Consider the following 23,045-nt stretch of genomic DNA (forward strand, 5'->3'; position numbering starts at 1 on the left):
TATGCTAACAATGATAAAAAATCAATTGTTGACAGTTATTAAGATAAACCAGTTTCCCAAGCTATTCCCACATTTGTGTAGATTTCTCTAGGTCTCCCACATTTCTTCTATAATCATTACAGTTTATTTTTTTAAATTTAAATTCAATTAATTAACATACAGTGTATTATTTCAGGGGTAGAGTTCAGTGATTTCATCCGTCTTCTATAATACCCAGTGTTCATTACATCACATGCCTTCCTTAATGTCCATCACCCAGTTACCTCCCCCTCCCCAGCAACACTGTTTGTTTCCTATGTTGAAGAGTCTCATATGGTTTGTCTCCCTCTCTGATTTCATCTTGTTTTATTTTTCCCTCCCTTCCCCTATGATATTCTGTTTTGTTTCTTAAATTCCACATGAGTGAGATCATATGATGATTGTCTTTCTCCGATTGACTTATTTCGCTTAGCATAATACCACATCGTTGCAAATGGCAAGATTTCATTTTTTTGATGGCTAAGTAGTATTACCTTGTATATGCATACACCACATCTTTATCCATTCATCCCTTGATGGACATCTGGGCTCTTTCCATAGTTTGGCTATTGTGGACATTGCTGCTGTAAACAGGGGCGCCTGGGTGGCTCTGTCAGTTAAGCTTCTTGACTCTTGATCTCAGCTCAGGTCTCATTACAGCTTATTGTTAGTTAGTTTGTTTTTTAAAGATTTTATTTATTTATTTGACAGCGAGAAAGGGAACACAAGCAGGGGGAGTGGGAGAGGGAGAAGCAGGCTTCCCGCTGAGCAGGGAGCCTGATGCGGGGCTCGATCCCAGGACCCTGAGACCATGACCTGAGCCGAAGGCAGACACTTAACAACCGAGCCACCAGGTGCCCCTACAGCTTATTGTTTTAAACATTGGGAAAATGTGGTTATCTGAAATTATAAAAGTGTTAGTTAATCATGGTAGAGTTTGGAAAAAGAAAAAGGGCAATAAATTAAATATAAAGATTTCTTTACATACCACTCACGTTAATGGATTTTTACTGTACATTACTCTTCTGTATCCTGATTTTCTTCACTTAAAAGTAAATTTGCAGAGTATGAATTATTTATACAAGTCATCATTGTTCATTACAGTAGGTTACTGTGTGATTGTACCATAATTGAACCAATCTTTTATGTTTGACTTTTGAATTAGGTTTCACTTTTCCTTAAATATAACCGCTACCACAAAACAATACTCTGATAACCATTCTCACAGCCAAACACTGGGTCCTGTTATATAAGTATTTCCTCAGTATAGGTTCTTTGTTGTTGTTGTTGTTATGTTAATCACCATACATTACATCATTAGTTTTTGATGAGTGTTCCATGATTCATTGTTTGCGTATAACACCCAGTGCTCCGTGCAGAACGTGCCCTCTTTAATACCCATCACCAGGCTAACCCATCCCCCCACACCCCTCCCCTCCAGAACCCTCAGTTTGTTTCTCAGAGTCCATCCTCTCTCATGGTTCATCTCCCCTTCTGATTTCCCCCCCTTCATTTTCCCTTCCTACTATCTTCTTTTTTTCTTTTTAACATATAATGTATGATTTGTTTCAGAGGTACAGGTCTGTGATTCAACAGTCTTACACAATTCACAGCGCTCACCATAGCACATACCCTCCCCAATGTCTATCACCCAGTCACCGCATCCCTCCCACCCTCCACCACTCCAGCAACCCTCAGTTTGTTTCCTGAGATTAAGAATTCCTCATATCAGTGAGGTCATATGATACATACCTTTCTCTGATTGACTTATTTTGCTCAGCATAGGTTCTTAAGAGAATTTCAAAGTCAGGATATCTATAGAAAATATTTTCAGATATAAAATTGAGACACTGAAAGATCTGTAGCTTTGAGAGAATTTATTGGTTAATTTATTATTGAGAAACTTTAAGTAGAAACCTTAAGGAATATAAGGCTATTATCTGATGCTATAATTTATTTTATTATAGATCTATATTGGCCATGTCAAGTGTTAATTGCTTTATTTATTCATTGTCCATATTATATGATTATGCTTTTTCCAAGGTCTTGGAGTTGTTGCTCACATTTGGATAGTTATAAAAGCCAAATAAGATAAGTTTATGTAACATCTCTTTTTTCCATTTTGGAAAGTGTTTGGGGGTTCTTAGTAACTACTCTGTAACACTTAGGCTTTAGATCTTGACTAATTTAAAATCCAACCTTCAGCACTTTCCACAGACCTGGTCTTTACTTTCTTCACCTATGAAGTATAGATGGCTGCTACCAAGCTTACAGAGGTTGTGTGGATTGAAAGGCATCAAATATGAACTCTCCAGAGTAGTTCCTGGTAGATAATAGATTTTCAGATTTTTTTCTTCTTTTTCCTTTCTTCGTGTAGTCATCCAGTAATACATTTGAGTTACTGTGAGTGTATTTTTAAAATGCAGAGAGGCCCACCTCATATTTCAGATTAATGAATTTCTGCAATACATAGTTTTCAGTGAGAATATTATCATTAAAAGGATGCATAATTATAGTCGAGTAAATGAAGAGTTATTTTTGAATGCTCAGACTGTAGGATTTCTTTTGGGATATATTCTTAGGATTTTAATATTTATGTTGTAGAAACTGTTGGATTTAATCGAAGACTTGAAAAAAAAACTGATAAATGAAAGAAAAGAAAAGTTAACATTGGAATTTAAAATTCGTGATGAGGTTACACAGGAGTTTACTCAGTATTTAGCTCAACGGGAAGCTGACTTTAAGTAAGTTATTTCTTTTATGTCCTAGTAGAAATTGAGAATTTTATTTGTTCAGAATTCTTAAAAGTTACTTACTTATATTAAGTGGCTTCTGAATTCTGACCTTTCTACGGGCTTGAAAGTAACTTGCTAATCCTCACAGTGATTCAGAGTTGTACATGAATGATTTAAAATCTGCTTTTAATTTATAATGTACTTAATCTTAGAAATTTATTTTTGTTATTTTATTTATTTTTTTTCATCATGATAAGTGTACTCTTTAATCCCCATCACCCATATGACCCCATCCCCCCACACACTTCCCCTCTGGTAACCATCAGTTTGTTCTCTGCTTAAGAGTCTGTTTCTTGGTTTGTCTCTCTTTATTCCCTTTGCTCATTTGTTTTGTTTCTTAAATTCCACATATGAGTGAGATCATATGGTATTTGTCTTTCTTTGACTTATTTTGCTTAGCACTATAATCCCTAGCTCCATCCATGTTGTTGTAAATGGCAATATTTCATTTCTTTTTATGGTTGAATAATATTCCATTGTGTATATATATATATATACACACATGTATATATACACACAAACATCTTTATGCATTTGTCTATTGATGGACACTTGGGCTGCTTCTGTAGTTTGGCTATTGTAAATAATGCTGCAGTATACATAGGGGTGCATGTATCCTTAGTCTTGGAAATCAAAAAAAACACAAAGTGTTGCTTTTTCTTAATGAGATTAATTTGTGTTATGAAGGGAAACTCTCCTTCAGGAACGAGAGATACTTGAGGAAAATGCTGAATGTCGTTTGGCTATCTTCAAGGATTTGGTTGGTAAATGTGACACTCAAGAAGAACCAGTGAATGAAGATTGTGCCATGAAAGTTGAAACCAAAGTATGTTAACTGAAATGTTAGGTAGTGATGTTTTTGGTGCCAGCATGTAGTGTACCATATCAATAATGAAAAAACTTAACATACTTTAGAATTAAACAACTTACTATGTAGCTTTATTAAGCATGCTTTGCTAGGAATTTAAGCACAATTAGTTTAAATATAGGTATTAGAGTAGAAAAAATGTGTTATGTTTATATCTCATTTTGGTGTTGCTTTTGAGTCATTGTATTGATTATAGGTAGGTAGGTTCCTTTTAGTCTGATTATGGGATGCCTCTCTTGGATTTGTGTTAAAGAAACAGTTTCAAAGGGACCTAAGAGTCCCTTATACTGCTCTGATTAAAGCAAAAGCATTATATGTAAAAAGGATTGCTCTTGTTGGCTGACTGACCATTCCCCGCTGTTGAGGAAACATTATCCTTTTCTGCTGCTTCCACTGAAATTGATATCTTTTGGGGGTTGTTTGATTTTGTTTTGCTTTTTTAATTACTCAGTTTAGGGGCCTGGGATGGTGATGTCCTGGCTCTTGCTGTCAAATCATCTTTATGTGTCCCAGACATGGTTTGGCTCTTGGACTGAGTTGTGATAATGGAGGTTTGTTTCCTCAGCTGTCCCAACAGAGACTTAGAGGAGACATATAAGTGAAAGTGTACCTGAACTGATGTCATAATTGTTCTATAGTGACTTACAGCTTATGACTTTTTTTTAAATGGAACTATGTCTCACATTCTGTAAAACAGAAAATGAGTAATGGAACATAGCTTTTTTATAATTGGAGATACTTTAATATACTTTATTGAAAAACATTTTAAGTTGTGGATTTTTTGCTACGTGTTCTTAAAACTGTCTAAATCAGATAGTACCACATTGTAAGAGTGAAAGCCACTGTTAACATTAGGCATGTGGTTTTTGCTATTTTTAGGAAGCACATAATTATGTAGGAATTGAAGATATTATTGAATCTCTTCAAGATGATGTCACTGATATTAAGAAACAGGCTGAAATTGCTCACTTATATATTGCATCTCTTGCTGACCCCCAGGAAGCTATTGCTTGTTTAGAAATAAAGTTTAATCAAGTTAAAGCTGAATTAGCTAAAACCAAAGAAGAATTAATCAAAACCCAGGAAGAATTAAAAAAGAGAGAAAATGGTAAGTAGATGTATTTTATCCATATTTAGATGTTACAAATGCATAAAAAGATAGTTGGTGAGTATAAGAGATTATGCAGCTTATTTACCGTAGTGACAGGAAGATTCTTTGATCTAGGTAACATATTTAAAATTTAACATTTTAGTGACTTTATAGTAATTTACTATTAAAAATTTTTTTTGCCTTCATTTACTTTCAGACTAATATTAGTAGAAAATAGACTTCTCAAAAAACAAAAACAAAAAAACCCAAACCAAAGAACAACCACCACCAAACTAAGCATTAGTTTTATCAGCAAATTAAGAAATCTTACAAGAAATTGTAATGCTGTGAATTTTATTCTTCTCTATTTTTTATGAATTGTCATAGTGTAGTAGATTCTGCTCTGAGCTTGTAAGTTTGGGATAAAGTGACTCCTATGGAGTGGTCTTAAGTTTGTTGGTGCTTCATTCCAGCTCAGAGCTATATATGTGTGTATATATGTGTATATATATACACATATATATATGTTTAGATATATTTATAATGTCCTATCTGGTTTTTAAAAGTGTTAGGTGAAATATTCTGCCCTTTTCTGTGTGAAGCAAAATGGGTAGAAAATAGCAGGTAAGAGGTATCTCTTCATAATTAAGTGGACTAGAAAGGTACTATTTTCCTCTCTTCTCTGAAATTATACCAGAAATTTTTTTACAATTTAGTGTATGTCATTCATTTTTACCCTGCATGGGATGTTGAATGTGGCTTTTTCAGAAACATTGCCCTCTGGGGGTAGAATTAGTATCTGAATGCCGTGTGCTTCTAGTGCTGTCAAAATCATTTTTCCCAAATGTAACACGTTTCATGATTATTCAGTGATATATTTTTTTAGATGCTTATTTATTTTCAATATTCTTATTTTTTCAGAATCAGAAATTAATTTAAATTCAATGGTTCAAGAGCTTGAGAAATCTAATAAGGTAATACTTCAAGTTTTATTTTGTCTTGATAAGGAACTTAATAATTAAGCAATTGAAGGAACATGAATTATGACAAGGTACATTTATTTTAAAAATAATTTTAAAAAAAGTAATAAATGAATTGATAAAAAATTGAAAATTGTAAGTTTTCAGTGATAGCCACTGGAAAGTTTCTTCAGTCTTTCCAGAAGATATTTATTTATATATAGGGAACATACACATCTTTTAAAAAGTTTACACAAATTAGGAGCGCTTGGATAGCTTAGTTGGTTAAGCGTCTGACTCTCGATTTCGGCTCAGGTCTTGATCTCAGGGTCGTGAGTTCAAGTCTTGCGTTGGGCTCCATGCTGGGCATAGAACCTACTTAAAAAAAGGTTTACACGTGGTGATTAACATAACATAATAATAAAAATATATATATTTAATAATAAAAAAATAAAGGTTTACACAAATGGGATTAGTTAGTTTTGTGTCTTGTTTTCTTCCCTCAAAAGATGTCTTGGAGGTAATTCTACATTAGCACATAGAGATGTGTGTTATTCTTTCACTAGGTGAATAGTGTTGATTGATGTATTTAAATGGTATTTATTTCATCTAAAATTACTTTTAAAGTATGGGATATGGCTTGAGCAATGTGCAGCATTGAATTCTGAAGATCTTTGGCACTTTGATCAGATAATTTATTCCAAATGCTTATAGATGGATTTGACATTGATAGGTTTAAATATGAAATTATAAATGTACGTGGAGGTAAAGTGAATTTAGAACTCTAAACTTGCTATTTTTTCTGACCTTCTCTGGCATGGGTCTTCTTCTTCTTCTTCTTCATTTTTTTTATGGATTTTTATTTATTTATTTGACAGAAAGAGAGAGCACAAGCAGGGTGAGCAGGAGAGGGAGAAGCAAGCTTCCTGCTTAGCAGGGAGCCTGATGTGGGGCTCGCTCCTAGGACCCTGGGATCATGACCTGAGCCGAAGGCAGACGCTTAACGATTGAGCCACCCAGGTGCCCCTGGCATGGGTCTTCTTATATCAGTTTACATTTATACTTCTCAAGAGCTAAATATTTTAAGATATGACAGACATAAGTCAAGATCTTTGGTGTCTAATATCTAGCATTTAAAGAAGTAACCAAAATAATGTACTTAGCAGAAGACATTACAGCTACTGTTTAGACAATTCCTAATCTTTTCCTTTATTTTTTTCTAGTTATAAAAATAGTAGATGCTAGCTATAAAAATTCAGTTATATTAAGCTATGTAAAATAGAAGATTAAAAAGCCCCCCATAATCTTCCTCCTGAATAAAAATAAGAGAAAACCAAGTTGGTTGGTAGCTTTTTTTAGAACTTTACCTTATACATATTTCTTTATTTGAAAGATTTTATTTATTTATTTAAGAGACAGAGAGAGTGCACACGAGCAGGGGCGAGGGGCAGAGGGAGAAGGAGAATCTCAAGCAGACTCCCCACTGAGTGCAGAACCTACCACAGGGCTCAATCCCAGGATGCTGAGATCATGACCTGAGCTGAAATCGAGAGTCAGATGCTTAACTGACTGAGCCACCCAGGCACCCCATATGTATTTATTTTTATAGAACACTTAACTATGTACTCTCTAAAATGCTTTACATATATTAACTCATTTAGATCTCAGAACAACTTTATGATGTAGAAACTGTTATTATTTTTTATTTTTACAGAGACATAAAGTAACTTGCCCAGGGTCGTACAACTAGAAGGTGGAAGAGTTAGGATTCGGACCTGGACAGTCTGATTCCAGATTCCTCTTACCCAATATACTATATTGCTTTTCTTCCCTTTATTTAAATAAACATACATTATTTTTTAAACAAAAATAAGGTCATACTATGCATACTTACAGATATTTTTATTTAGTCTTAAAATTTGAAGGAATTCTAAAATTGCATCAGACTTGCATTTTATCTATCCTAAAATATATTTATTAAACATTGCTATTTTTCTTCTTTCCAAAGAAAATACTTATGCAGAATCAAAGAATTCAAGAGTTGGTAGATATAATTGATCAAAAAGAGGATACAATCAACAAATTTCAGAACCTAAAATTTCATACAGAAAACATATTTGCAAGCATTGTAAGAATTTAACTTTGTCTGCCTTACAAATTACATTAAAAAGTCTATGTTTTAGTTCAAAATAAAATAATTTAAAATAGCTTATATAGCTAAGATTAATTTACTAAGAATGTTGAATTGTTTATTTTGGTGTTGAATTTAGTTTACCTTTGTGCAAATCTGAGTTTTTGAGAACTTGCAAGAGGGCATTTGACCTCTTTGAACATAATACCCCACAAACTATGCTGGCAATGCTTTACATACATGAGAGAGAAGAATATGTAGCTCTTGGAAGTCTAAGCCTTAGCTAGTTGTAAGGGGAGCTCTGGGGCAAAAGGAACTTAATGTGCTCAGATATCTGCAGGTCATAAAGATTTCTGCCTCTATCTCTATCACTGTACCTATCTGTATTTCTGTGTCTCTGTATAGAAGTATAAATGAAATTCAGTGGAGTTAGGGTTTTTTTTGTTAGAGGCTTACTTTTATTAAATGCATTTTTTGCTAATGTTCATATGCTTAATGGCAAAGATATTTTAAAAATTGCATCATGTACTGTGCCATGTAAAGTGTTTAAGGGTTTTAGAAGTACAAGTTTCGGTCATTTCATATTTAGTTTAGGAAAATCAGCCTGCCTTTTAATCCTTTTTTTTTTAAACAATGGTTTTGGTTTTCCTTTCTGTTTTTTATTGTAAACTCCAAAGATTATTGTTTGAATTAAAAAAGCAGAATATACAGACATAATAGGCTGAGTAAACTAATAACTAAACCTCTCTGCTTTATTTGAAGGTACTTTTGTATGTCTTTTCTCTGACCAGATGAGACAAGATTGGTATCTTGTAAAAAGTGACTGTTAACTGTCCTTTCTATCTTGACAGTCAAAGTCCAGTATCCACCAATATTCTCTGAAGCATCTCAGCATTAGGTGGGCTTTTGATACTACAGGGGTAAATAAGAAGCATCTAGAAGAGTAGCTTACCTTCTGTCTAATCTCTGGTAGCAGACCTCTATTTTGGTATTCTTTAGATGCATTATTCGGTCTATCTGACTTTTTTTTGTACCCAAACTGGGAGAGACACCCTTGTAATAAGGAGAAGAGCAAGGATAAGAAGCATAAAATGATTTGTTTCAGTAAAAAACACTTGTTGAATGTCTACTTTGTGCCAGGAACTGTGTCAGATTTTGAGAATTATATAGATGAATAAAAACTAGTCCCCTTAATGACTCCTCAGTAAGGGAGAGAACATGTAAACATAATGAAATGTCCAGCGGTAGTCAATATATACAAGAAGCTGAGAATAGGTGGAGGTTTAGGGAATACTTTCTGGAGATGAAAATGATTAAGTTGAGCCATGAAAGATGATTAAAATTTAGCCAGTTGAGGGGCGGCTGGTGGCTCAGTCATTAAGCGTTTGCCATTGGCTCAGGTCATGATCCCAGGGTCCTGGACCGAGCGCCGCATTGGGCTCCCTGCTCTACGGGAAGCCTGCTTCTCCCTCTTCCACTCCCCCTGCTTGTGTTCCCTCTCTGGCTGTCTCTCTCTCTGTCAAGTAAATAAATAAAATCTTAAAAAAATATTTAGCCAGTTGAAAGTAGGGGGAAGGGGCATTCCATAGCTGTGAGGGACAAGGAAATTGGACTGGCCTTCCAGGTATAAGATACAGCATGCACAAAGTCATGGAAATGAGAAGGCTTTCAGTCAGTGTAGGAAAGCACAAGCATTGTTCAAGAGAAAGTTTGAAGCAAGGAAACGTGAGAAGTGAGGCTGGGAGCGGTGGGTTGAGGTAAGGTGGTTGAAGTCCTTAAATTCTGCATTAAAGAGTTTGGGTTTTATTCTGTAGGCACTGAGAAGTCATTAATTTTAAAGAGAGGAGTAGCAAAATTGTTTTTTTATTTTGAGTGATGTATTTGGAAATTTGGAGGATGGGATTGAGATGGAGTTAGACTGGAGGCATAGAGACCAGAAAAGCCTCTTGGAAGAGTCAGGTGATAGTTGATGATGACTTTGATTAAGGGTAGTTGGATAGTGGTGGTAGAGATTAAGAAGAGGATATTGACTGGTGAATTAAGGGGTGGTAAGACCTTTTGGGACTCGGGGCTTGAATTTTTACAGTATGAATTGCTGGGCTTTCAGACTCTTAGCACTTTTGTTTGGCTATTCCAGCAAATGCTTTTGGTCTGATCACTTGATTTGGATTGTAAGTCTTGTTTGGTTTGGTGAAGGAAAATAAAAACAAGAAAAAAAAAGCCAGAGACATCACTCTGGCAACTACATCTTCGAAGAAAATTGTTGGAAATTTACGTTGGAATTATATTTATTTCTGTAGTATGTTTATATACCACAGTGTGTTAGTCATGTTTAAGTAATAGTAAAAGAGCAATTCAAATTAGCAATGTTCCTAATTTAATAGTCCTTGCCTGTAAATAGACTTTTTAGATAGGTTCTAGATTCTGTTACCAGTTAGGTTTAAACAGTATATGAAATTGTTCACATAAATACATAAACAAATGTAAATTGTTTGGAAGTTTGCAACTTAACCTGATGATTAACTGTTGATCACTGTTCCAAAGCTTGTCTTGAAAGCAGACTTCCTAATGATAAAAAAGTGTATTTTGGATGATGGTTCTTGATCATTTTTCCAACCATACATACTCTCTAGGGTAGAAAAGATTCCTTTCAGTAACAGTTGTGGAGGATAGATTTTTTTTTTTTGATGAAGTTGTATAATTTGAAGGAGGGAAAAAATGATCAGATCATTTTGAGAGGTCTAAGAGTGAGGGAAGAGACAACTTGAACCTCTCATGGAGTATTTGAAAACTCTTAGCCTCTGTCAGAGGTGTGATCTGTCTATTCCAGGATTTTATTTCTCAGTGACACCAGGGGACTAATTGTGGGAGTGGAGGTTTTTCATCATGACATCCTTTGTTTAGGGATATCTAAAAACACTGCTTAAAAAAAACCTCATTATTTTATGATTTAAAAAAGGCATCTCATCGATATCTCCTGAATAAAATGTTTGATTTTATGATAGAAAATGGCATTTTGTTTTTTTCATACACTTTTTTTTATCCCTAAAATGGATTGCTACCAGCAGAAAGGATTTAAGTAATCTTTGCCTTTTAAAAAAATCCCTGGCTTTACTATACTTTTGATTACTTTATAGACTTGTCCTTAACTGCTGAGTTTCACCCTTCCTCTTTCTGGATAACAGTATATAGTATCTTTTTTTTCTGCTAGTCTTTTAGGAGGCATAGTATTTGCCTTAAAAAATAAAAATCTAAGTGATTTTTATTGTTAGGTAAACTAGGAGCTCAGTTTTAAGGCTGTATGTAGACTGTATATTTTTAAATATACATAGGCTATAAGTTAAGGCCAAAACTATTTTTCTGGGAGTTGTTAAAAGTATAAAAAAAATGCTGCTTATCTTTGAGAGGCTTTGGTAACAAAACAATTTTTGAGTTTCTAGAGTGGGACCTCAAGATTTTAAGTTCAAGTATCTATAAGAAACAATTTTGTCATAGTGTTTTGTATTTTTCTTTACAAAGCACATTTTGAATGTGACTGAGGGGTAAGTGTTCTAGGGTTCTCCAGTTATCCTCAAACTAGTCTCTAGCCCATTAATGATGAATTTGTTTTTAGGTATCAGGGTAAAACTATATGCTTAACTGACTTTAAGATAAGTGTTTTTGTTTTCCTTACTGAATGTACAAGTTAGTTAATATTACTCACTTGCCAGAGCCATCAGTTATTTTAGGGCGAGACTTAAGAAATAACTTAGAAAATGTTTCAACAAATTTGAAAATAAAATTTTCATGTTACAATACTGAAACATAATTTATATAGCTTTCACATTTCTTGTAGCTTTGTATATGTGAACTAATCTTTATTTTATTTTAGGATAAGGCTGGTACATTTTCTTTAATAATAAACAATAAATTGGTTTCTAATGAAACCGTTAAAGTGCCTGAGGATGACAAAACCAAAACTGATTTGGGAAGAAAAAGAATAAATAAAAATGAACTTCAACTAGAAGAGCCACCAGCAAAGAAAGGTACTACTTCACTTGCCATCAGGAGGGCTTTAAGAAAGTTAATTCCTAAACCAGTAATGGGAAAAGTTGCAAATAGAAGAAAATTTACTTATCTAAGGAGAAAACCTGAGGAAATGTACATGTCACTGATTTTATGCTAACATGTGTAGACTGCCTGGCAGATGGGTGTATGTATTTACAGCTATCTTTTATTTTAGTAAAATATTTTTAGATACTGTGTTTTTATCATGTTTTGCATGCATATGATTCTTTTTACTTCTGTGCTTATGGTAGTTAAAACATCACTTCTATTTTCGTAATTATAGTATCTTTTTGTGCCAAAAATCTCCCCACATTCTCTATTCCTTCTATAAAAGGACATCTGCCAGTAAGACTTTGAGCTGAACATTACAATAGACATATGTGCTCAAGTTATTGTATTTACTATGGAATTACTAAAAAAGTAGGTACATGTTATGATATAGTACATGTCCCTATTTATGTGGAAGAATAAATCAACTTTTATGTTCTCTCTAAGTTATTTGTTATTTCTTTTAGAAAACTGTTGTAGTATGATACTGGGAGTAGGGCTTTCTAAGAGAAGGTTTAGAAACATTAGCTTTAGGAAGCTAACTAGCTGTTTCACCCTGAGAAAAAATGGGTAAGTTAAGTCTTAACTTTTGTTATTAGTAAAGCAAAATAAGTACTACCTGCTTCCTGAGGTTGTCAGGGATAAAAACAATGGGGTAATACACCAACATAATAAACACCTCATCGAGCCTCAGTAAAATGAGTGTTTTCAGAAGTAGATGCCTTAGAGGATAATATAACCTTAGATATATAGTTTATGGGATGTACAGAGCTCGTGTGAGCTAATAGATCGAGACTAATATGCATATGCCTTCTGTTATCCATTGCACTGGGAGGACAACTTTGCTATGATTTTTTATAATACTGTTCCTTTCTCCCTTTCACTTTGGTCAGTGCCATAGAATAATTGAGAATGTAGGATTGGTAGGTCACTAGGAAGTAGACGTGGCCAGGAACAAGTGAAACACGCAGTGGGACTAATCCTAAAGGTAACCCATTCAACAACCCATAGTTGTTAGCTATAAATAATTTTGATGCAGGTAGATTTAAGTAAGTTTAGGTAACATGACAAAAGACTTTTTTTCTCCTTAAAGTCACAACCACTTTGACTATTTCTCAATTATTTGTGTTATTAGAGACTATAGGGATTACATAAGGTATCCTATGAAAATTGTAAGCTATAACCACCCTCCTCTCCTTTGCCTCATACTAAAAAGTCTCTAGAGTAAAATATGTGACTCCTGTAACCACCAGGGTAAGATCAGGGGTTGATAGTTTCGTGGGATGCTTGTGTTCTCTTCCTAAAAGGGAATGCAAAACCATTTCCCCATGAAAGTGAATTAGCTTGTTTGAGGTCATTGTATCTGTACTTTGGGAAAGCTGGTAGCCATGTAAACAGTACGAGAAATCAGGCTTCAAAAAGCAGTAAAAGAGACAAACCAGAGACATGATACAGTCTGCTTACTTGTGATTCTTCAATCAAAACTGTAATGGTTATAACAAAACAGAAGCAGTAGAAGTATAGGTTGAACGTAGTACCCTGAATTAAAATGTTAACTGCATTCTTGTTGTTTATGTTTAGTTTTTATAAGTTAACAGTAGATATTTAAGAGTTTTCCCATCTCTATCACTGGACTAATACTTTAACTTTTTCCTGATAAGGCTGTCCTAAATATGTTCTATAAATCTTTTTTTCTTTTTTTTAAAGATTTTATTTATTTATTTGACAGAGAGACACAGCGAGAGAGGGAACACAAGCAGGGGGAGTGGGAGAGGGAGAAGCAGGCTTCCCGCTGAGCAGAGAGCCCGATGCGGGGCTCGATCCCAGGACCCTGGGATCATGACCTGAGCCGAAGGCAGACGCTTAACGACTGAGCCACCCAGGCGCCCCTATAAATCTTTTGATACAAAACATTTAAAGTTTTCTGAAAGAATAGTATGATCATCTGAAAAAAAATTAGATACAAAACAAATTAGTTTGATTTACCTTATTATGTAATTATCCTAGTTCTTGAAATACAGTAAAATTAAAAGAAGAACATTACTTGATCACAAAAGTTTTTTTTGAAGATTTTATTTATTTGACAGAGAGACACAGCGAGAGAGGGAACACAAGCAGGGGGAGTGGGAGAGGGAGAAGCAGGCTTCCTGCTGAGCAGGGAGCCCGATGTGGGGCTCGATCCCAGGACCCTGGGATCATGACCTGAGCCGAAGGCAGACGCTTAACGACTGAGCCACCCAGGCGCCCCGATCACAAAAGTTTTATTGAGCTTTCTGTATTCACTTCAGGGTTTAGGGACTATATCCATATGGTATGCATGACTCAAATCTCTTGACTCAGGATAAATAGGATCTATTTGTGAGTTCTGAATTTCTGATTGTTGTCGTTTTAAACTTGCTTAGATCCCATCTCTCCTGATGAATGGTTCAATTTTATAACTTGTTTTTTTAAAGAGTAAGATTCTTTTTTAAAAAACCATTTCTAAGTTATGAAAAAAATCCATCCTCATTTAGTTTTCCTAATTAGTCATTTCCACTGATGAAGTCATAGGTATAAAAATAGCATCGTAAGTAGAGAATTACATTAAATAGAAAGTAAAACAGAAGTCTGAACCAGTGGAGAAGACGGGGTCATTCCACTTTGGGATGGCTTGCCACAACTTTGTAAGATGGTAGGAGACAATCTAATGGAAGAATGATATATTGGTTGAAGATTATTAAAAAAAAATCCTTAAGAGTGGGTGGGCAAGTTTGTTGTAAAAAAAAAAAGGGTAAATCTTTGAGATTCCAGAGTAGCTGGAATCCTTAGAATAAATTACCAATCTTAAGGCAGTAAATTGGGAAAATGTAACTACAAACGTAAGAAAAGCTTCAAAAATACACTCATCAGCTTTGAAGAAAGTGAGGCTCTACAATAACGGTAATGCCATGTTTTCCCCACCCTCTTTGAAGCAGAGGAGACAATGTAAGTTATAGATAATAAAACCTTGTTCATTGAGCTTTTAAAATTAGTCTGTATTAAAGAAAAGAGATTTTGGGATTGCACAATTAAAGCTGTCCAGGAGCATCTAGACAGTTGGGTGAAGGAAACGAATATGGATTGTATTTGAAAAATGAAAACTAATAAAGCTTGTTTTTGCATAAATACTATGGAAACTGAGATAGGTGATATTATTTTTGTTTTCCATTTGAGGAAGTGGTCGTAGGGTTAAGGAGTTTGACAGTTATGTAGCTAGTGATGGGCGAGGCTGCATGAGAGTTCCCGGAATTTCAGCCATTTTCCCCTAATTTTAGCTATGATATTATAAGGTACTCAGTTTTCAAGTCATTCATTTAGTAGATCTGTAATATAATTGTGCTTTAAAATTATCTTTAGGATTTGGAATGTTTACCTTGGGGTGTCTCATGTGATTCGGAACTTCCCTCTGTCCCATATTATAATGGTAACAAAGATTTGTAGTAGATAATTGAAAGACTATTGAAAGTTATAAAAAGAAAATAGAAACAACTGATAATCCTACTCGGGTAGTTATCGTCAATTTTGGTGTACTTCCTTTGCTAACTCTTTCTGCATTGATTGAAGGAACTATGGTTTTTACACAAATGGGCAAATATAGGTGTATGTTTTGCAACCTGTTTTTTCTTTTTCACTCAGTGGCTTATTTTTGTTTTCATTAAAAGTTTGCTTCCATGTTTTTTTTATGTTTAAATAGGTGCTTATATGGTAACTTTTTAGTTTTATTAAGGTTTACCAGATTAATAACAATTTTCTTATTTTTAAAGGACCTATACATGCTAGTCCAACTAAAACTGAAGATGAAAAGAAAAGTGAAGAAATGCAAAAGAGCATTTCAGAAGATGAGGGAGGCATTAGAATTTTACAAGAAAAGAGTGAAGAGCTGAAAACATGTTTACTTACTACTGAAAATGAACTTAAAAATGAAAAGGAAGAAAAAGCAGAATTAAATAAAAAGATTGTTAGTTTGCAGCAGGAACTTTCTTTTTCTGAAAAAAAGAGTTTTACTTTAAGTATAGAGGTCCAACAAATTCAGTCAAATTATGATAATGCAATTTCTGAATTACATGTGCAGAGAAGTATCAATCAAGAACAGGAGGAAAAGATTGTGAAATTGTCAAAGGAAATAGAAACTGCTAGGAACACCATCGCAAATAATGTTTCACAAATAAAATTAATGCAAGCAAAAATAGATGAACTACGAACGCTTGAATCAGTTTCTCAGATCTCAAACATAGATTTACTCAGTCTCAGGGATCTGTCAAGTGCTCAAGAGGATAATTTGCCGAATACCCAGTTACACCTTTTAGAGAATGGTAATTTGGTAAGTAAGCAGGTAAAAGAATATCATACTCAAGAACTCAGTAGGGAAGGTTCTTTCCACTCTAGTATTGAAGCCATTTGGGAAGAATGTAAGGAAATTGTAAAGGCCTCTTCCAAAAAAAGTCATCAGATCCAGGAACTAGAACAACAAATTGAAAAGTTACAGGCAGAATTAAAAGGTTGTATGGATGAAAACAATAGACTAAAAACAGAGGAAAAGGAGAATAAAAATCAAGGTGACCTACTAAAAGAAAAAGAAAATCTTATACAGCAGCTGAAACAAGAATTGCAAGAAAAAAACATTTCTCTTGATGTTCAAGTACAACATGTAGTTGAAGGGAAGAGAGCACTTTCAGAACTTACACAAGATGTTACTTGCTATAAGATGAAAATAAAGGAACTTGAAGCAATCTTAGAAACTCAAAAAGATGAATGCAGTCATTCAGCCAAATTAGAACAAGAACTTTTGGAAAAGGAATCTATCATCTTAAAGCTAGAACGGAATCTGGAGGAATTTCAAGCAAATCTTCAGGATTCTATCAAAAACACCAAAGACTTAAGTGTAAGGGAAGTCAAATTGAAAGAAGAAATCTCACAATTAACAAGAAATTTGCAAGATGCAAAGCATTCACTTCAGTTAAAGGAAGAAGAAAAGGAAAGCAACTGGCAAAAAGCAGAAAAGTAAGATAAATGTTATTAAAATATTTTAAAATGTGCAAAGGGTTTATTTTATTGGTTTTCCTCTATGTAGCTTTTAAATAATTTAGGTGGGTATAACTTAATCTAGTATAGCATGTTTGAAGAGTAAAGAACTTGAACTTAGTTCAGGTAAACCTTTGGAACCAAAAGTTATATGCAAAAATCTATTTATAAAATCACATGAAATTCTCTCTGAAGGACTCATTGATTGGACATTCCAAGTTTGTGAAAATTTAGAATTTTGTAGGTTGTTACTAGCTCACATGTACGATCCTGTGGTTTGTGGTGTGTCACTATAGAAAAATGATTTGTGTTCTTAGGTTGAAAGAGGAGCTATCTGCAAGCTATGCTCTTACACAAAATCTGAAAGCAGATCTTCAGAGGAAGGAAGAAGATTATGCTGAGCTGAAAGAGAAACTCGCTGATGCCAAAAAACAGATTGAGCAAGTACAGAAAGAGGTAGGTTATTTGAAAGTTGCATGGCCAATTTAAATAACAAAAATTATTTTCATTATAGAGCACATTTTTTAGACACTAATTTTAGAATTAAACAGAACATTTATCAACTCCATAATTTTCTTTAAATGATGAGAGCACTTATTTCACAAAAGAAATAAAGCTTAAAGTGACGAATGTCCAACATTAAGAAAAATATGTGGGGGAGGTCGGTGGGGGGGGATGGGGAAAACAGGTGATGGGGATTAAGAGCACACTTATGATGAGCACTGAGTAATGTATAGAATTGTTGAATCATTGAAACTAATAGAACACTTAACTATGCTGGAATTAAAATTTAAAAAACTTAATAAATTTCAAAAAAAAAAAATCTGCCTCATGTACTCATGTAGTAGTAGAATCTTTTTTTTTTTTTTCTGTTAAGGACTTCCAAGTTCAGTTCCCCCCAAAAAGTAAAAAGCAAACTTTTGTTTGCAGATAATCTATTCATGAGCATATGCAGTATAGCTGTTACAAGTTTTTAATCATAGTTTAGTTTTAAAATAGGAAATACAATCACTGATTCTAAATACAAAATATACAAAAGTATATACAATGGGAAAACAACTCCCTCCCAACCCCCCCAGTCATCAACTTTCTCTTCAAGGCATCAAACAACACCACTTTCTTTCTCTTTACTTCTTTCTATCCTTTTTTTCTCTTCCTGTAAAAAAATGAAAACATCCTATAAACACTGTTGTCGATCTTAATTTTTTCACTTAATAGTGCATCTTGGCTGTCATATCAGGGTAATGTAGTTATTTTATGACTACAAAATGTATTTACCATTAGTTAATTGGTGCTGGATTGTTGGACAATACAGATTATTTCATCTTCTTCTGATTGAGCTTATGCAGCAAAGTCATTTGAACACTTACAAGTCATTCTATAAGTAGAATTTATGGGTCACTGGTTTGTACATTGTAATTTTGATATTTATTATGCTCTTAATGCCAATTTATAAGCCAGAAGTAATATATGAGAATAAGAGTATTTTTTCTACCCTTATCCACAAAGTAGTATTTTATCATACCTTTTGATATTTGACAGATAAAGAGTATATATCTTGGGGCGCCTGGGTGGCTCAGTCAGTTAAGCATCTGCCTTCGGCTTGGGTGGTGATCCCAGGTCCCTGGGATCGAGCCCTTTGTCAGGCTTCCTGCCCTGTGGGGGGCTTGCTTCTCCCTCTCCATCTGCCTGCAGCTCCCCTTGCTTGTGCTCTCTCTCTCTGTCAAATAAATAAAATCTTAAAAAAAAAGTATATATCTCACTATAATTCTAATTTGCATTTTTCTAATTATGAGTGAGAATCTTTTTGTGTAAAAACCATTTGTATTTTTTTTTCTGTGAGCTGTGTATTCATATCTTTGGCTTTTTTAATTTGGGTTATTGATTTTTGTTCTGTTTTTAAATTAGTTTTGCTTTATAGGAGCTTATTACATATCCAGGAAATTAGGCTTTTTAAGAGTGTGAATTGTAGACCCCTTCCCCTCATTGCTGTTTTCCTTGATAAGGTTCTTTTTTGTTTAGAGCAAATTTTGATTTTCATGAATTTAAGTTTATTAATTTTTCTACTATGACTTCTTGATTTTGTCTTGTACTTAGACTTTTTCTAAAAGCTGAAACAGTTTTGGGATACCTGAGTGGCTCAGTCAGTTAAGCATCTGCCTTCGGCTCAGGTTATGATCCCAGGGTCCTGGGATCGAGCCATCATCGGCTCCCTGCTCAGCGGGGAGCCTGCTTCTCCCTCTGCCTGCCACCCCCCCCGCTTGTGCACACGCTCACTCTCTCTGACAAATAAATAAATAAAATCTTAAAAAAACAAAAAACAAAGTTTTATTTTTTATTTTATTTTTATTAAAAAATGAGTTTTAAAGAATTATTTTTTATTATTACTTTAATTAAAAAGAATTCTTAAATGTGTAAGGTCTGAAGAAATTGATATAGCAAATGCTTGTGGGTCCCATCCCTATAGCTTTCCTACCTCCATAGAAGTTATTACATTGAATGTTTTGTGTGTATCTTTCTCTTACCTTCTAAAAATATAATTTAAAATCATATCTTTTTTTTACTTCTAAACAGCATATTGTATTTTTCTGAGGCTTTTTATTTTTCACATATTCCTGAAATTCATTTATGTATAGTTGTAATAATCACTTTCAATGCTGTATCGTACAACCTTGCGTGACATTTTGCTATTTATTTATCCATTTGCCTGTTGGCCAGTTAGATTTTTTTTTTTTTCTTTTTTTGCTCTTAGAAACAGCATTCCTCTCCTATACATGCCTGTGGGTATACTTGTGCAAGAGTTTATATTCCAGGGGGTGGAATTGTTAAATCAGAGGATGTGAAGGGGTATCTCATTGTCGCTTGAAATTGCATTCCTCTGATACTAATGAAGTACAGCATCTATTCACGTTCTTATTGGCTATTTGTCTATTCTGGTTTCCACTCTATGAAATCATTTGTTCATATTTTCTTTCTTTTTTTTTTTTTAAGATTTTATTTATTCATTAGAGAGAGAGAGAGAGAGCACAAGCAGGGGGAGAGGCAGCGAGGGAGAAGCAGACTGCTTGCTGATCTGGGAGCCCAACTTGGGGCTTGATCCCAGGACCTGGAGATCATGACCTGAGCCGAAGGCAGACGCTTAACCATCTGAGCCACCCAGGCACCCCCATATTTTCTTTTAATTGTGCTAGCCTTTATTTTTATTTTAAAGATTTTATTTATTTCACAGAGAGAGAGCACAAGCCGGGGTGGGGGGAGGAGGAGCAGAGGGAGAGGGAGAAGCAGACTCCCCACTGAGGAGGGAGCCAGATGCGGGGCTCCATTCCAGGACCCTGGGATCATGACCTGAGCCAGAGGCAGACACTTAACTGACTGAGCCACCCAGGTGCCCCTAGGATTTCTTTATTCTTGATTCTGATTCTTTGTCAGTTAAATATGTTACAAATATCTTTTGGTTTGTCTGTTGTCTTTTGATGATTGAAATTCTTTATTTTATTTTATTTTATTTTTTTAAGATTTTATTTATTTGAAACAGAGAGAGAGTGCATGCACGAGCAAAAGCAGCAGAAGGGGCAGAGGGAGAGGGAGAAGTAGAGTCTCCACTGAGCAGGGAGCCCAATGCGGGGCTTGATCCCAGGACCCTGGGATCATGACCTGAGCCGAAGGCAGACGCTTAACCGACTGAGCCACCCAGGCATCCCAGCATTAATGTAAATTAGAAAAAGTTAATGAGTATGAACTTTCTGATTAAATAATATTTCATGACTGTTAGGCCTGTATAGTAAAGAAAAGGAAGGGGAAAGAAGCTCTTGCTGTGGACCTAGTACCCCTCTGCATTTTTTTTTGTGAGTAGAGGTTCTTCTTTTTCCCGGCCAGCACTGTGATGCCTGGAAGCTTTGGCTTGAGTTCTGTTGCTTCATTTATAGTGATTTGTAGAGATGTGTAAATTGTATTTCTCATTGCTTTATTGATGCAATTTATAAAGTTCTCAGATTCATCGTCAGTATATTTAGCAGGATTTTGATTTAAGTACAGGATTAAGAACTAAGCTTTTATGATAATATGGGAAAATGCTTGTCTTATAATGTTAAATAATAGAAGGTGGACCCAATGTTACATACCATCAACCCTTGAACAAGACGGTTTGAACTGTGCAGATCCACTTTTTCTTTTCTCTAACTCACTTTAAGAATGCACTATATAATACATATAGCATACAAAATATGTGTTAATTGACTGATTATGTTATTGGTAAGGCATCTGGTCAACAGTGGGCTATTAGTTAGGGTTTTGGGGAGTCAAAGGTAATTTGTGAATTTTTGATTGCACAGGGGATCTGCACCCCTAACCTCCACTTTCAAGGGTCAAGTGTTTATAGTAAGATTAAAACTTCGTGAACAGTTTGCATTAAAATATAGACTGCAAGGAAATATATAAAAATATTGTTATATGTTTTGATTAATTTGGGTAATGGCATAGGTAGCTTTTTGAAAGCTCTGCTTGTTGATTTATTGATTTCTTATGAGTATGTATTCACTATAATAAGGGAAATATAACAAAGGTTTCAGTCAGTGTAGGAAAAATACAAACAATACCATCATAGGTAAAATACAAAAACCTATGTTGTTTCTTATAATTATATACAGAAAGTTTCCAGGTCATGTGATAAATATTTCAGTACTAGATTAGATTAGAAATGTAAGACAGTAAAGATGACCCAAACTATAATTAGTTCTAGAAAAATTCTTAGTCAAATCAGTTAGTGCAAAGCAATGTGGCATAATTTGGGAAAGCACTTGTTTGTCACTCAAAAGATTTAGATTCTTTACTTTCTAGGCATGTAACTTCCTGGTTTAAGATACTATTTCTGAGCACCATGATTATCAGTAAGCATTTCAAGCATGGTATAATTGACTTTGATTCACATGGAACCAATTACTTAAATAATAGCTCTTTTTTCCAATTAAATAATAGTTCCTTTTTCTAATTAAAAACTTTTTATTGTATCTATTATTTGAAAATATTTTTTAACAAATGATTGAAAATAATGTGTAATGTCAATGCTAATACTAATAACAATAATAATAGCAGCTTATTCTGAGTCAGTTATGCTGAGTTTACATATAACATCTCATCTAATTCTCAGACAAATATTAGGGGTAGGCATTGTTTTTAACTATGTATTGAAAGGTATAACTTGTCCAAGTTCACTTAGCTAGTAAAGGTAGAGCCAGGATGGAAACTGAGGTGGTCCTTCTGTGCATGTTGGTGCAACACATGGTCTTTACTTATTATTGCCTGACAGTTTATAGCTGTAAAATTGATAAGATTGGTGTTTATTACTACAAGTCCCACATTTTTAAAAAAAAATAAACATAAACACAAATTTCCTTATGTATGATTGTAAAGGAAATATGTATTGTAGTAAATTTGGAACATTCAGAAAGTCTAAAAAGGAATGTAAAAATTCCCTGAAACCAAACCACTCAGAGCTACTATTACTATGTATATTTCCATGCCAAGGCAGATGTTTAACTGACTGATCCACCCAGGCACCCCTCTAATGGGTTTTGACGGATATGAATCTTTGAACCTCTGGCCATGAATTTTAAACAACCAAAAAATATTAGTATTTAAAAAATACTTAATTTGTTTTATAAACATTACTTTTTAGGTATCTGTAATGCGTGATGAGGAGAAATTACTGAGGATTAAAATTAATGAACTGGAGAAAAAGAAAAACCAGTGTTCTCAGGAAATAGATATGAAACAGCGAACCATTCAACAACTCAAGGTAACAGTCTTCCTTTTAAAAATAGTTTAAGTAGATTCTGTTGGTATATTTTAGTGTCTAGTTAAATGTATCAGTTCTTTTTCTCTTTTTGTAAATTTTTTTTTAGATTTTATTTATTTATTTGAGAGAGAGAGCGCACACAAGCAGGGAAAGTGGCAGGCAGAGGGAGAGGGAGAAGCAGGCTCCCTGTTGAGCAGGGAGCCCTATGTGAGGCTTGATCCCAGGATCCTGGGATCATGACCTGAGCCGAAGGCA

The 23,045-nt window shown here is 34.4% G+C and overlaps 1 protein-coding gene across 5 annotated transcripts in view; it reads left to right on the forward strand.

Annotated features, from left to right (window-relative positions):
• Positions 1 to 23,045, forward strand: part of KIF20B (kinesin family member 20B) — a 78,804-nt gene that overhangs the window by 27,947 nt on the left and 27,812 nt on the right. For 3 of the 5 annotated variants that reach the window (XM_045878388.2, XM_064594999.1, XM_064595001.1), the window contains 8 exons: positions 2,623 to 2,762; positions 3,501 to 3,639; positions 4,561 to 4,789; positions 5,693 to 5,745; positions 11,733 to 11,886; positions 15,739 to 16,975; positions 17,314 to 17,452; positions 22,671 to 22,790. In XM_045878388.2, the coding sequence (XP_045734344.1) occupies positions 2,623 to 2,762; positions 3,501 to 3,639; positions 4,561 to 4,789; positions 5,693 to 5,745; positions 11,733 to 11,886; positions 15,739 to 16,975; positions 17,314 to 17,452; positions 22,671 to 22,790 (2,211 nt within the window). The remainder of the gene's footprint in view (positions 1 to 2,622; positions 2,763 to 3,500; positions 3,640 to 4,560; positions 4,790 to 5,692; positions 5,746 to 11,732; positions 11,887 to 15,738; positions 16,976 to 17,313; positions 17,453 to 22,670; positions 22,791 to 23,045) is intronic. The other 2 variants (XM_064595000.1, XM_064595002.1) reach the window with 1 other exon arrangement.

The sequence above is a fragment of the Mirounga angustirostris genome, unplaced genomic scaffold (genome assembly GCF_029215605.1).
Source record: "Mirounga angustirostris isolate CCGP_5_RB_7025 unplaced genomic scaffold, mMirAng1.0.hap1 SCAF_6, whole genome shotgun sequence".
Taxonomy (NCBI): Eukaryota; Metazoa; Chordata; class Mammalia; order Carnivora; family Phocidae; genus Mirounga; species Mirounga angustirostris.